This window comes from Lonchura striata, chromosome 7 (genome assembly GCF_046129695.1).
Source record: "Lonchura striata isolate bLonStr1 chromosome 7, bLonStr1.mat, whole genome shotgun sequence".
Taxonomy (NCBI): Eukaryota; Metazoa; Chordata; class Aves; order Passeriformes; family Estrildidae; genus Lonchura; species Lonchura striata.
Window position 1 is genome coordinate 7,914,462 of NC_134609.1, and position 15,735 is coordinate 7,930,196.

Here is a 15,735-nt window from a genome sequence, read left to right on the forward strand (position 1 = left end):
TGCTGTCCACATGGCCAGGCAGAAGCTGTCTCTTGTTTGGAGGCTGTCCAGTGACATGTACCTGTGTAGGGGTGCTCTCAACCACATCCTGATTCTCAAGAAATAAAAACACCAGTCAGCCTAGACACAGAATCTCCGATTTCTCTTAGCTAAGATCAGGGGGCAGTAGTCACAGAAGAAATCAAAGGAAATACAGGTCTTTTGAAATTAGTTCATTCACATAAGCAGTTCACAGTGGGACACGAAGAAGTGATTGGTGCAATATCCTCCATCTGGACAAGAACAGGAAGAGAGAATTAGTAAGTCTTTTCAGTGGGTACACAGATTCTCACAAGAAATCTCTTTTGCAATAGCCTAATAAACACTGAATCATGGAAAAGCCTACCATTTACAAGACAAAAGATAACCAAGGCATTTGGAAAGTGCAGATGAGGTCATTAGTCCTCCCACTGTCCTTTAGTCTTTAAATATCCTTGTGTCAGGTAAGTGTAATTACTAAGTGTAAGCAAAATAGAATCTGTGGTCTATAGTTTGTCTCCTGTTTACTGCAATGTTACAAATAAAGTTACTCTGATTTTTTAGTATACTCATATTAGGTAGGACACTAAAGACCAGTAAAAAGAAGTAATTTTTAATGACTATGCAAGCCAGATAGATCACTAGTATAGTCATCAAGCCTCAGGCTCTACAAGCAAAACCAGGCTCTGGAACATCTCAAATTAGCCACAAAAATATCACTGAAAAGGCAGTAAAAACTGCACTTCTGCAAAATCAGGACATCAGAGGAAAACAGTCATTTTGCAGTGACCCTGGTTAATCACCTGCAACTACTGTGTAGTTTCTATTAAAATCCAGGCACTCAACATGTTTCTAGGCTATTTCTCTTTCAAGTTATTGTGATGAAAATATTTCTTACTATGGACTTCAAGAGTATCTAAGCATCTTACAATCTATAGAAGTAATGAGTAAGGACAAGATTGCTTCTGTTATTAATACAGCTGAAGTGCCCTACATTGTCTTTAAGACAGCTTTCAGTCAAATAATGTGACTAAAGTAATAAATACCGTGAATCACCGAGGTGGTTGTATGTAGCTAGAAAATCTGATGTAAATACTTTTCATGTAAGCATTGGAGGTGATCAATTTTTAAGGTTTAAAACAACCAGACTGATTTAGCTGCTACTCAAAAGTCCAAGATCTAAGGCAGAAAACTGGCCTCTCTCTAACAAATTTGACCTTCTACAGTAGATGACGAGATGCTCTTAATATTTAAAATCTGGGAGAAAAATTTAATTACTTTTTTTTGCTAAAGAACATCCATGTGATAAAATCAAAATAACCCTGGTATTAGAAGTGTTGATGTCAATGTGGGTCATTTTAATAGAACTTGGCTAGGAATCAAATACATATGCCAGCAAGTCTCAGTTCCAACTCCTGGTGGCAAGGTTGTTATGAGTAGTTAGGCACAGTAAACTTCTAATCTAGCAGAGCTACAGCCACACTCTAACCACAGCCTTAAGAGCTGAGCTCTTAATCCTCGTACTACACTGAGCTATTTGTGTAACTTTCTTCTGCTAGAGCAAAACACAAACGTGTTACTATCAAACTGAATTTCAACACTGCATTTCTGTATTTTGTGATAGTATTTGTTCTTTACACATCTAGCTAGGAAGGGCCACAGACTATGTATTTCATATTTTCAGTGCATGGTTTCTGTTTAATTCTTGATGAACTTTCTTTTTGAGAGATTATACTCATCTCTCATGGGCATATGAACAACTCACATTGACATCTATCACTTTTACATAACTTGATCACAACTTGCAAGAAAAGCAATATAAAGTATCCAATGCACAATCATAGGGTATCTGAAATGAACAACTCTAAATAATGACTTAAAGGGTGAACATTATGGAGAAATGCAACAGAAAAGATGTTTTACTTACTTAGCAAGGTACATTTCAAGTCCACAGCATCCCTTCTGCAAGTCCTATTTCTGAAAACATTTTGTTTTATGTGACTTTAGTGGGACTGTGGAAGACTTCCAGCAGAATACATAACTAAATCATGATCAGCCTTTCATCCTAGAACAAAATTACACTCCATAACCCTTCCTCGTGACTGATTTAGTCACCAACATAGAAGTTTGCAAAGCTATTGTTTAGATTTTGCCTGAATGGTTGCTTTGTTAGATAAAGCCTGTCAAATTGTAATTGGTTTGAGGAATGTTGATAAGGTTTTTCTGCCCAAGTTAAAAAAAAACAAAAACATGAATATAGGCTTCTGTTAGTAATGTGTTTAAGCGTACTTTCTTTCAAGCATTTTTTCCCACACCCATTTTGTTCACATCCACTATAAATTTTTTCTACTGTATGAACTTTCAAACAAACTTAAGTGTAGCATATACTTAAAATGATTATGTAGGGGGTAAAACCCAAGAACTTTTTGGTTAATTTTGCTAAATTACTTATCTGCAAAATTTTAATGCATTTTGCTTTCAGTTCTTGATTTAACTAAATTTGTATTTGGGTGATAAGTGAGTGACAATGGGACAGCATGATGTGTGGTATGAAATAGTGTGCTGGTTGTGTTGAGACCTTTCAAGGTTGCCATTTGCTGTGCTACACTACCAAGCCAGCATTTTTACTGGGATTGCTCATTTGCATCTTGCAGGTTAAACTTGGAGCACAGGCTTTTGGAAGGGAAAGAAGTTTGCTTAGGTAAAGTGTAGTGGTGCAGCTAATTCCATTTCAAGCCACAATTATTCAGGAAATTACCTGTCATTGCCTATTCCTTTGGTTTTACTATTACGATCCAAGAACAAATCACAAAAAAAAGTCAGCACCCTGAGATAATTTGGCAAATGCTTTTCTGCCTATGCCAGCTATTGTTCTAACAACAGACAACCTGCAGAGGCTCTGGTTAGCTGAAATTAAAAAAGCTCTAGAGAAGAACAGTTATTGAAAACCTGATTAATTTACAGCTTCTCATGTGTAAGAGAAGTAAGAGATAAGACTACAGACCCAAAAAGTTTATGGGATATGAATGAAAGCCACTTCACCTGGGAGATGACAGGTGAAAAAAGATGACTAAAGACCTACCAAGCCAGATGAGCAATGCCCTAGATGCTAAATAAGGAGATCAGTGAAATTCACTAAGAATTCTGAATTGTAGCCATTTGACTCACATGGAAACCATTAGAGTTGTGCTCTTGTTGAACCAGGGGAAGCCCTAGGTAAGCACGTTACAGATGACTCAGAGGAGCTGGCTCTGAACTGAAGCAATTTCTAAATGACAGAGATGCCAAAGACAACCCTATCATCAACCAGGTTGAGCTTTGGATTAATGAAATGCAGAATAAACAGGAAAAATTATGTTTCCACTTTGATTAAGATGGTATTTAGGCTCACCCTAATTAATTCATTTTTAGTAATTTCCTTTAACTATTGCTATTAACCATCCAGCTTATTAAGAACCACAGAATATCACAGATCTAAATGACTGCCTAACAGCTGCAAGAAGTTCATTCGGGACCTACAATCAAACTTTTCTCCCACAGGAAGAAGGCATCAGTAACCACCCTTCTGCTGCGCTCTCACCCCAGTCTCAGTTCTCAGTCCCTTTCTGCCCCGGCTAGCTCCCGATGGGGCGAGAAGGGCAAATGGAAGCACCCTCCGCTGAGCCCAGCAGGGCTTTGGAGAGTGCTCTGTGGGTCTGACAGGCGCAGCTGAATCCCACGGCGTGGCAAAGAAGAGAGTCTCTTGTTAGGGGCTGAATCCAAAGGTTATTGTAGCCCAGCAGGGCCCAACAACACCTGAACAACGCCAGCTAACAAGAGCCCCAGCAGGGCGCTTGCAACACCTTATATACTGAGAGGAGGGAATTGTTCAGCCAATGGGAGCACAAGGGGAGTGGCTCTTGTATAGACAGACACATATGGGAACCAATGAGGGATGGATATGGGCGGGGCCCCAGGCCCCTGTCCAATCACCAGGCAGCCAGGATGGAAGGTTCTGGATGTATGGGCGGGGACACCGAGTGACAGACAGGGAGCCTGGGAGGGGCCAAGGGAATGACTGACACTCGGGGGAGGATTGACACCCAGGGCAAGGCAGGAAAACAGGGACAAACCAAGCTGAATGTGGGGGTACACGGGAACGAACCATTACATTGTGAAATGATAATAAAACACGCAATAACACAACTCCACCCCCTTCCATTAATCCAGGGTTCTCTTCCTCTCTCGAAACAGTAGCAAATTACTCATACACTAAAATTCTGAGAGCTTACCCTTCCAAGACAGCATCTCCTCTATATGCATCAAGGGATTGTTACACAAAGAAGCCAAACATAGTTTTTTTTCAGAAATGCTGGTTTTGTTAAATATTACCAAAGCTCTAAGGCATCTTTATGGTATAAGAAAACAATGTCTTAAATCAAAAAACACATGATTACTATTGTGACATCCTTATCACTATGTCTTTAATAATAACAGGCAGGTCATCACTTAGGGAAAGTGACAGTGTCCCTGTGAACATATTTTTGGTCTTATCTGATCATTTGCCTTAACCACCCTGTGACTGCTTTATGCTACACCCTGCAATTATTTTCTAGTATTCTCTACCTGCATTTCTAATCCCAAACGTAATAATATATTAAATAATTACTAAATGTCACTGTATAAATATAGCACCCAACCAAAATTAATGACCCATGGGATACTTTTTGCTATCCAAAGTAAACATGGATGGTTTGAAATTTTAATAACCATAAAAACAATTACATGCTGCTCACAAAATGACCAGAAGATCTAGGTAGTTAAGCTTCAAAATTCAGAGCTAATGAAAGCTAATGAAAGCTTCCAAAGACCCATTAGTCAGAAAATTCATGAACATAAACAGGGCTTGATAACCACAAAAGCGAGTCAAAACAAACTCCTTAAACAACACAGAATCAAGCTGAGTGGATAAAGAAGGGAAATGAAGACCAACCAAAATCGAGTACTTCATTTAAAAAAAGGCTTTTAATATATAAATCTGAATACAAAAATAACCAAAACACCCTACAGTCATCACAAACAATCCTCAAGGTTTTCTCTTATCAGTTCCCTGACAGTTTGGCAAGCGCTTGTTTTCTCTGTTGTGCAGTCATATACTCACAGGCTTCCAAAATATTTACTATAATTAAAGTCTGTTGCACTGTTTTAGCTTTTACCCATATTCTTCCATTCATTCCCAGCACCAGCTCAAATGGGTACAATTGTGACAACTCTTGAATTATTTCACATTTGGGAGCCAAGAGCCTGTGAACAAGACAAAAAAAAAGTCAGAGGAAGGAGTGATCATGCTTACAGAGACCACATTATTATTGACCAGTAGCTCCAGCAGTACTGCTATTATGGGAGCCATTTAAGAAACACTGAAAGATTATAAAGTTCTATATACATCCAACATAGCAATACAGTATCAGATTTTCAAGGCTCCTGGCATATAAAATGCATGCACCTAAAAAAATAAAGCCATTATAAATTTACTTTTGTCATTAGATTCAGAAGCAATCCCTGATAAGTTTAAAGTTAATTGATACTTTTACACACAATTCTATGAGCAAATAAATCTAAAAGTACACAATTTGACCAAATGACATTTTTGATGTGCTATTTATTTGACACCCCAGAGGTGTCTTTCAAAACAGGACTTCCCTTCTATTTCAGGAAACAGTATTAACAGCAATAAATAGCCTACTTCATTTTTATTAGATGACAACATACTAAATCCTGTAATGCGTCTAGAATTAAATCAAGATTAGACAAGTATTCACAAAAAATAAAAGCATACCAGTATTTAGCAGTTTACTTGTAATATGCTGTTATTTTTTTTACTTGTATACAGACAAAACTTGGAAAACAGAATGGCTGCAAGAAGCTTTTGTATCAGTTCATGCTGACTTCTAATAGGACATATAAATCAGACAATGCCAGGTATGAAAAAGCTGCTCTGCAGTGCCAGATTGCTTATCCAAAGAATGACAAAACAAACAAAAAACTCCACCCAAAAAGCAAAAACAAATTTTGACTATTGTTTATCCATGTAATCTGGTATACTTTAACAGTCACAAAAAAAAAAGTCATGTATTTACATCAGCATAAGCAACTCCAAAGTTCACAATACATTTAAAAGCTTATGAAACAGTTCCTGGATTTATGTGTCAGCCTTAAACTAAAATCCAACATTTTTAAAATCTGTATTTCAATGTTATTTATTTTTATTTGGAAGTCAGAAAATAATGTGTACTGATGTGCAAAGATCCCTTTAATCAGCTGTCAGCCAAACATACACCCTCTATTACCCCCACGAAACAGAACAAGGACAATAAGCATTGCCAAGTTTTAAACTCCAAGGTAATATGTACATAGCTGAAACACTATCCTGAATGTTTGACTACCCCAAGACACTACTTTTATTTTCCATACTGCCTTGGCATCCACATCACTATTTTTAAACAGGTGATGTAACACCATACAAAAGAGCTTCTAAGTCTCTTAAAAGAAAAAATAAACTTTTCTTCTAGATCAATCCATACTCTATTCAGTAAATCTGGTTTCAACGCACTACAAGAATCACACAGTCTGATTTACCAAACTGCCCACACTACTCAGAAGAAACAGCTGTGGTAATTTATACGTGAGAGTGACTAATTACATTTTTAGTACTTACTTTCTTATTAGACCTAAGGAAACTTTAAAGAGGAAGCCGTCTTGTCCAATTATTCCCATGCCACTTGATTTTCCACTGCTGTCTATACACACCATCTCTGGTTCCATGTCTTTATTTGCTACAACAAACTGACCATAAATAAGATCTCCCACCTAAACAAAACAGTGTCAAAGAACAAAAGTACAGGATTTTATCTCTTATAATCATTTAGCAGGACAACAATAAAAAATATCACACCGATTTTGTTTTTCTTTACAGTTTTACCTTTTACATTCTGGTAATGGCATTTCATGGGAGTGCAGAAACTATGGCATGCATGTGCAACACAACCATTCATAACAGCGCTGTTAAAAGAACCCACACAACTAATATTTTCTACCAGCATCACGTTTTAAAACCCTAACATCGGAGCGCCCTTTCGGAGGCACCTTATGAACTGCATCTGCTCCTGGCAAACCAACACATGAGAGTGAAGCACCCAGCCAGCTGAGAGAGAACAAACCACGCTAGTTACGGTCCTAAAAAACCCCAGAGAGGCCGCGGCCAGTGGTGCAAAACGCTCTGAGGAGGACCAAGGCGAAACCATTAGAACCAGACCTCCCCTAACTTCCCCTAAGAAAAGCCACTGGAACGCGACACGGGCGCCACCAAAGGACGCAGCTGAAGCGTCACCGGCAGCGAAGCAGGGCACCCACCTGCACGTTCGGCCTGTTCCTCTTCGTGGCACCTTCGAAGGCCAGGTAGGACAGGGACGCGGGCTCGCTGCCGCCCACGTCCAGCCGGAACACGTCCCCCGCTTTGGCCGTCACGATCCCGATGACGTGGTCGCCCTTCACCGGCACGTACTGCAGCGGGCGAGGGGGACAGAGGGTCAGGGGAGCGCGGGCTAACACACAGACACACAGACACACACACAGACACACGGACCCTACCCGCTTCTGCTGCGAGTCCACCCAGAAGGCGCCGCCGCCCGCGGGCCGGTGCCGCAGCAGCCCGCACTTGGTCACCAGCAGCCCGGCCCCGCTGCGCCGCAGCCCCGGCCCGCACAGCAGCCGCCCCTGCGGCGCCGTGCCCGCGCTCAGCCGCAGCCGCTCGCCCTCCGCGTCCTCGTCGTAGTGCGCGGGCAGCAGCAGCAGGTCCCCGGGCAGCACCACCTGCCCCACCAGCGCCTCGGCCGGCGCGCCGCGCTCCGCCGCCATGGCCGCGCCTCGGGCCGGGGCGGCGGCTGCGCCCTGCGCCCCGCGCCCTGCGCGGAGCGGCCGCGGCGCGCCAGCGACACCGCCCGGCCGGTCCCCGAGCTGCAGCCGGCCCCGCGCCGCTCACGGCGCCTCCGCCAGCCGCCTGCCTTTCCTGCGGGAAGCAGCCCGCCTTCCAGTTCTGCCGGGGGGCGGCCAAGGTGATGTTCATTTCGCACTTACGCGTCGGAATTAATAAACACACGGAGCTAATTCTTCCAGCTGCAGTTACAAGGGTTTTGAATACCCGATTAGAAGTTGACAGCAAAACAAACAGCTGGTAAATATGAGGTGACCGTCAGCCGATGAGTTTGGCAGGGAGCAAAAAAGATCACATCAGTTGTGAAGGGAAACTGCTCACAGACAGATGGTATTAAAACAGTTGGAAAGGATCACAATGGGTCATCTGGCCCATCCTCCCTGCTTTAAGCAGGGTCATCCTAGAGCACGTTGCACAGAACTGCATCTAGACAGTTTTCAGTATCTCTAGATAGAGTCCACAACCTCTCTGGGCAATCCGTTCCAGTGTGTGGTCACCTGCACAAAGTAAAGTTCTGCCTCCTGTTTAAATGGAGCTTCCTATGCATCAGTTTCTGCCCATTCCTTGGTGTCCTAGTGGTTGGCACCACGAAGCAGAGCTTGGCACCTCCCCTTTAGATATTTATACATATTAATAAGGTCCTCTATCAAGCATCTCTTCTCAAGGCTGAGCAGGCTCAGCTCTCTCTTTCCTTATAAGAGATGCCCAAGTCTCTTAATGATCTTCATAGCTCTCTGCTGGACCCACTCCAGATCTTCATGTCTCTCTGTCCCTGCGGAGCCCAGAACTGGACACAGCACTCCAGGCAGAACCTCAGCAGACGGGCAGATTCACTTCCCTTGACATGCTAGCAGTGCTTTTCCTAATGCACCCGGGGGTACCATTGGCCTTCTTGGCAACAAGGGCACTGCTGCAAGACCTTGTTGTCCATCAGATCCTCCTCCACAGAGCTGCTCCCCAGCAGATTACCCCCAGCACTTGGGATTATTCCTCCCCACGTGCAATACCCTGCATTTGCCATAGCTGAATTTCAGTTTCTTCTCTGCTCATTCAACTCCATTTTTTTCAAGTCTCTCTCAAGGGCCACAAAACCCTCTGAGGTCTCGGCCTCTCCTCCCGGTTTTGTGCCCTCGGGGACCTTTCCGGCCAGGCCCTTCACCCCTCCGTCCGCTCCTGCGGGCGGCGCTGGGGCCGCTGCGCTGCCGCCGCTGTTGCGGAGCAACCCCGCGCGCTGGTAGGAGCGGAGCGGGGCCGGGCCGGGCCGGGGGCTGCAGCCCCGGCGCTCCGGGAGCTGCTGTCCGAGGGAAGGCGGGCGGCTACAGCAGAGCGGAGCAGGCAGCACCGGCTGCCGGGGACTGGCGGAGTGTGAGGGAGGCGGGTAACGGGCTCCGCGCCCCGGGGCAGGGCTGAGGAGCCCGGGCAGGGGGGCGTGGGCGGCGGCTCCGGGTTACGAGGGTGGGCACACTAAGGCCACCTGGAGCCCCCGTGAACGCGGAGGATGGGCTGTAGTCACTGTGTCAATTCATTGCCTGGGCTCTCTGCCCTGGCACGTTTTCAGCCCCCTTGGCAGCAAAGGACGGCTCCTGTGTACTTAGACTGGGCTGGTGGAGTGTGTGCAGAGATCTGTGCCTTTCGTAACTGTAGAGCGTTCAGACCCTCGCCTTGCACACATCTCTTAAAGATAGCTTTGACAGTTCAAACTAAAATTACCCTTAATTGTCCTCAGAGTTAGTTGCCTGTTCTCTGCATAGAAGTTTTTAATGTCCTGTTGTGCTTTTCAATGTTGTTTTTTTTGTTTTGTTTTGGTTTGGTTTGGTTTTTTTGTTTTGTTTTGTTTTTTTTTGTTTTTTGTTATCATGCAGCCCTAGAATTAGCAGTGTGTTTCCAAGTACTTTATGAATTATACATGTCCAAACAATAAGGTGGGGTTTAAGCATTTTTTTTTTCTGCAGTGATTGTTATAACTGAGCTGTCACTGGCGCCTTTAAGAGCTAAATTACTGCTAAATAACTTTCTTGTATAAATTGAAGGCTTAGTAAAAAGTATTGTCATAATCAGTGTTTGGCACCTGAAGCAAGAGTTCTTAGAGCCCCTAACTTAATTCTAACATTGATGTCTAATGTCTGTCTGTTTATTGTCAGTAGATTTGGATGGAGTCTCAGTATCTGAAGCAATGCCTGGGAAATTGTTTGAAGAAGGGACTGGCAGAGGTTGTAGAGCATCGGCCAGCAGATCCAATAGAGTATCTTGCACACTGGATTTACAATTACAGAAGAAACTTAGATGAAGAAAAAAAGGTAGATCTAACTTAGGCAAAAAAAAAAAAAAAAAAAAAAAGAAAAAAAAAAAGATTGCTACAATATAGTTGATGCTATTTAATATATCTTTCATTTTTATGTTTAATTGATTCTGTGTTACATCTGAAATAGAGAATGCTGGAGAGAGCTGAGATAGAGCAAGAACGGGAGGCAGCCCTAGCAGAACTTGAAAGGTTAAAAATCCAGGAAGAAGAGCAGCGGAAACTTGAAGAACAACGTCAGGTTATTAATAATAGATAACTCCAAGCAGCATATGGTGCTGTGGCATCTTGGAGCTCTTTGTATACTTCTAATAGCTATATAATGATTTTGATAAAGGTGGCATAAAGCAAGTATTTCAATCTCACTTTTCTGAGTAACTAAAATTATTAGTCAGCACATGGGTAGGAAAAGTTACATACTATGGAGTAAAATGTTATTAAAAAATGATGGCTGTTAAGTTAAAAGGCAGCCAATTTAGGAGTTACGTGAGAAGTAACTGAAAATACTGTTTGGGCTTACAGTATCAGAAGTAAATACAATATCTGTGTTTTTAGCCATTCTTTGTAAAGGAATCATATGAACTCAGTGTTGACATAGTGATGTTGGTGTGACCTGACTGGTTTTCTTGTATGGATGACTTTCATAAAGTTAAAATCAAAAGCTTAATTTTAAATTTATGCTGATCACATTATGCCCAGCTCTAGTGTAAGATGCATTCATTTTATTTCGTTTGCAGTTTTAAAATTTGGCCTTTAGTAATTTACAAACTAAGAGTAATGTGCTTAAGGGTTTCATGAGTGATATAAAATAGTAAATGAAAATAAAGAGATTGTGTCCAGAGATAATTCACTGAGAATTATACTCACATTAGATACATTTTTTTTTTAACCTAACTCAGTTTTGGCTGTAGTCAAATATTGAGGTAAATTTTGCTTTTATGTACCATAAAGGAATAGAAAATTATGACCATAATTGTAACTACTCACAGAATGCAAGAGCAAATAGTATTTGCTAAGGTTGTTGAATGTAAATACTTAGATTATGCAGTTTCTGAAGTTTGGATGTGATAGGACTTATGTTCACAATTAATAAACACTTCCCGTTAGATATTTCCAGTTGTAAGTACTAAAGGTTGCTGATGGACATGATTAATGCTAATGACATTGCTTGCCAAATTTTTCTATAGATTTGATTCTATATTGATTCATCCATCTGTGCTAGGTGCTACACAAAGTATCAAAGAGCTTAATCCAAAGGATAGGAGATAACTAATACAGATTGATAAAGAGCTTGTGTAATGAGACAGGATCTGAAGTGTGTACACTAACTTCACTTAACTGCTTTATCTTCCTCTTGGTAGTAAAGCCTCTTTATCCATAAGAGTCTCAAACCTTTGAAAATGTCAAACCAGATGATACTGAAAGGACTTTATTATTTGCATAACATAGCAGTTATGTTTTATGTTTACTTTTTTATTTCAATATTAAATACTTTGTAAACAATGAGGTGAAAAAGATAAATGTGGGGCTTGTTTCCTTTATAATTTGTCCTTTCTTAAACTGATTGCAGGCTCAATTGGAGAAAGAACTTGCAGAGTTGGAAGCACAGAAAAAAGAAGCTGAAATGCAGTTGCAGCAGGAAGATCAAGAGGTTTGACCAATGCTTACTTGGTGGTTTGAAAATACCATTTATCAGTCATTTTTCCAGAAGCAGACATCAAATACAAAACACAAAGCAGAACCCATGGGTGTTGAACTAACACATAAATAAAGAAACAGGAGTGTAGGTAGATGGGGGAAATGTCTTAACGTGGCTTCAGCAGTCTGAGTTTTATACTTGAATTTTGGTCACAACAGAACATAAATTTACTGCAAAAATCCAGTATAAGGTCAGCTTACCTGATGCTTCCACATTTCTTGATGGTATTGAAAGTTTTTTAAAATAAGAATGTCTAATTTAAGTACCAACACAGTAATATTTTACAGGGGGTTAGCACAAAATCCATTTACTATACCTGGAAAAAGAGCTGTGGTTTGAAATTGCAATGCATCTGGATTCTGATTTCTTAGTGGTGTATGGGAATTTGTACCAACAGAAGAGTGTGTATACACTTATCCGTGTTTATGGTCTTTTAATGCTGCTTCAGTAAAAACATACATGGATAATTGGCATGCTTATCTCCATAAAGCTTTAAAAACTCTGCAGAGCACAGAGTATTTTAGGAACCTAAGTTTTTAGAAAGCTGTTAAAATACTGGCAAAACACAACTGTAGGAAGATGAGTATATGAAAGTGACAGAAAAGATGAATATGTGAAAATCTTAAATTGCTTTTAATTAAAAAAAACCAAAAAACAGGGTTAAGCATACCAAGACCATGTTCCTGTACTACTAAATTTGTATAGAACTTATCTAAAGTGTTCTCTTTACATTAATACATAATGTCATTTTAACACACCTGAAATGTGATTTCATGACATGGGACATTTTAATTGAAAACTGGTTTTCATTACCACAGGAAAATGAAGACACAATAGCTGAAGGAACAGATAGATCTGGAACACCTACTTCACCCAAAGCTGAGGAGCCAGATGAGAGTGAACCCGTAAGTGTGTAGAAAGAGATTATAAATGATTGATTCTCACAGATCAAAAGGTTAAAACTGTTTAAGGGGTAGTATTTTGTCCAAAGCTGCTAAACAGCCCATAGCTGCTTTCTGGTAGGAGTTAGGCCATTCTAGAAGAATCTGTGGTGTTAGCTGACTAAATCCTCAAGATTTAAAACAACATTTTGTATTCAGATATGTTACTGACTAAAGCATGAATATACTTAGAGGAAGCAGCCTTTCTTTGCTGTGTGAACAGTTATGTATGAAATCACTTAATTTCTGGTATCAGTAGTGTAATTCTTGCTCAGAATTTATTTTGTTATATTAATATGCTTCATACTTAGAGTTGTTTTAATAGCAGCCTGTTTACAAGTGTTCTCTCAATAGATTTATGAAAATACTTACGGCTGTTCTCGGGGTCAACTTTTCTCAGTTGTTTTTTCCACTGAGGTAAATCAGGTGTGTATGCAAGATCTCATATAGCCCCAGTTTTTATAATTTTCAATAATTACATATTTTAAAAAATTCTTGAGGCTTTGGGCATTATTTTATGGGCTCTTTAATAAGAAAAGTGCAAAACTCGAAGTGAAAATGAGTCTTAAGTACCTGCTGCTTCCTACATGTGCCAAGTCTTCATGTCTGAATGTGTTAGATTACAGTGGCTTTTGGGGATGTTATTTCAGGTTTTACAGTGACATGTTTGCTACAAATTAAGAACAGATTGATAAAATAAGACATATAGGTATGTGCTATTGATTCTGCCCTCAAAATCACAATGCATCATCCAAATTTGCTGGATTTTATAGTAGAAGTCTGGTGATGGCATTCATTGTATTCACTGTATTGAATGGAAGAATACATGATTATACTAAAAAGTACCAACTTGTCTGTCATGGGCAGTTTTTTTTCTATTTTCCTTTTTACAAAGTTCAGTGAATGCTGGTAAGTGGTAGAATATTTTTGTTGTTGTTTTCCAGAGTCAAACAGATCTTCCAACAGTAGTAGAAGAAGAAGAAGAAGAAGAAGAAGAAGAAGAAGAAGAAAGTTAGAACTGACCTGAGAGCAGTAAATATATTTTCTACTCCTTACTTGGTATCCTGAAGTGTAGTATCTTGATTTATGTATTTTATAAATATAACTGATATATGTAACTGTTTCTCTGGTGTATGTTTTTGAGGTGTTTGTATAAAGTCTGTTATTTCTGACACTGCTTCTTAATTTTTATTCTTAAAGCATAAAGTAGCTAGCATGGCTGACTTGCAGGAAGAAAACTGCAGCTGAAGTGAAAGCAGTAAATATATTTTCTGCTTATTGCATACTGAAGTAACTATAATAAATAAATATATAACTAAAATGTCAATATAATTTGAAGATAGATACTGCAATATGATAATCTGAATCAGTATTCAAATAATAAAATATTACTGAAAATTATTTTCCAATAATTTGAATGGTTTCTGACAGAAAAAGGGAATGCTCTGCAGATTAAAAGATGGAGAGAGTATTCTGGACATCAAACTTGATGCAAAAATCCAATCAGATTTCCGAAATATATTTGAAAGAGGTAAATTTAACTCTGACTCAGTATATACTAGAAGATCTTGTCTCATAGAAGTCATTAGATGATCTTTGTAACATGATATGTTTGCTCTAGGCTTTATTATTGGATAAATATATTTATTATTAGAACCTTTTCTTGGTGTTGCATAGTGCTAGGTAAGCTGAAAAAGAACTTGATTAGTCAAGTTCTTAAGACTTTTCTGCATTTTTCTTGAATTTATAAATCAATAAATTAAATGTGTTCTCTACTAAATACCATTATTATTTCCAAAACTTCCCTTCTAAAAATTCAGAAAAATATTTAGCTTGATCCATGGTTATCTATAAAAATAAGTTTTCTAATCCTTAAAGATAGCATTTTTACAAGAACAGATTTTTGTACTTACTGGTATCTTGGTGTAGGTTGTCCAGAATGTTCTGTCCCTTCATTATAAATGGAAAAAACATCAGCATTAAGAAATCCTGCTGTTCTTCAATAAAATGTGCCTTTGCATCCCTGTCTTCTACTACAGGTTAGCTGATTGTGGCCAATGCTGTGCAATGAAAATATCTTTCATTACAAAATCTGTGCATAGTTAATGCATTCACTGCATTCTTCAGTGTTGGTATGAAAGATTTTTCTGATAATTTCATTTCGTTTTTTAATAGTATTGCTGAGTCTAAGGGTTTTGCTATCATTGGCAAACTATTAAAAATAACTATACACCTATAACAGACAAAGGTCAATCACATAATAACTGTTTGCCTGCTCTGAATAACTTGTTTTGATCACGTAGATCAGACTAAGAATAATCTTAGAAAATTTTAAAAACATGAGCACTATTGATTTTTATATATTAATGTATTATTTTTCCCTTAAAGATAAAATATCTCTATTAAAAAATCTTGTGCCCATCTTATTGCTACACTGCTTTTTGAATACTGTTAATAGCGATGTCTTACATGAGCATCCTTAAAGTCAACAGAGGAAAATGTCATTTACCAGATATAAATACTTAGAAATGTTTATGTAACTGTTGGAGTAATGAAAAGTGGAACTATTTTTTGTGTCTAAGTGGTCAGGCTTTGCTGTCTACAATTCTGATTGGTTTGCAGTTTCTGTGATAGTCAAAACCTTTCCTGTGGTATGAATACACCCTTGTGGTTAATGTTCCAGTGAACAGATTTTGACACAGTTTACAATTATATTTGTTAGTAACAGTTACAGTAGAGTAATTTAAGGACACACTGTGATATCACAGTTCTAATTACACCTGTTCACACTTCATGCACAGCAACC

At 39.5% G+C, this 15,735-nt stretch overlaps 2 protein-coding genes across 2 annotated transcripts; one reads left to right on the forward strand and one right to left on the reverse strand.

Annotated features, from left to right (window-relative positions):
* Positions 1 to 5,003: 5,003 nt before the first annotated feature.
* Positions 5,004 to 7,928, reverse strand: EXOSC3 (exosome component 3). Its single transcript, XM_021526653.2, has 4 exons — positions 7,648 to 7,928; positions 7,411 to 7,560; positions 6,716 to 6,867; positions 5,004 to 5,301 (listed from the first exon to the last, which is right to left on the reverse strand). The coding sequence occupies exons 1-4, from the start codon at positions 7,912 to 7,914 to the stop codon at positions 5,100 to 5,102; spliced, it is 771 nt and encodes a 256-aa protein (XP_021382328.1). The 5' UTR covers positions 7,915 to 7,928; the 3' UTR covers positions 5,004 to 5,099.
* DYDC1 (DPY30 domain containing 1) lies at positions 7,381 to 15,510 on the forward strand. Its single transcript, XM_021526655.3, has 6 exons — positions 7,381 to 7,455; positions 10,135 to 10,287; positions 10,420 to 10,530; positions 11,860 to 11,940; positions 12,807 to 12,893; positions 13,874 to 15,510. The coding sequence occupies exons 2-6, from the start codon at positions 10,141 to 10,143 to the stop codon at positions 13,943 to 13,945; spliced, it is 498 nt and encodes a 165-aa protein (XP_021382330.1). The 5' UTR covers positions 7,381 to 7,455; positions 10,135 to 10,140; the 3' UTR covers positions 13,946 to 15,510.
* The last annotated feature ends 225 nt before the right edge of the window (positions 15,511 to 15,735 follow it).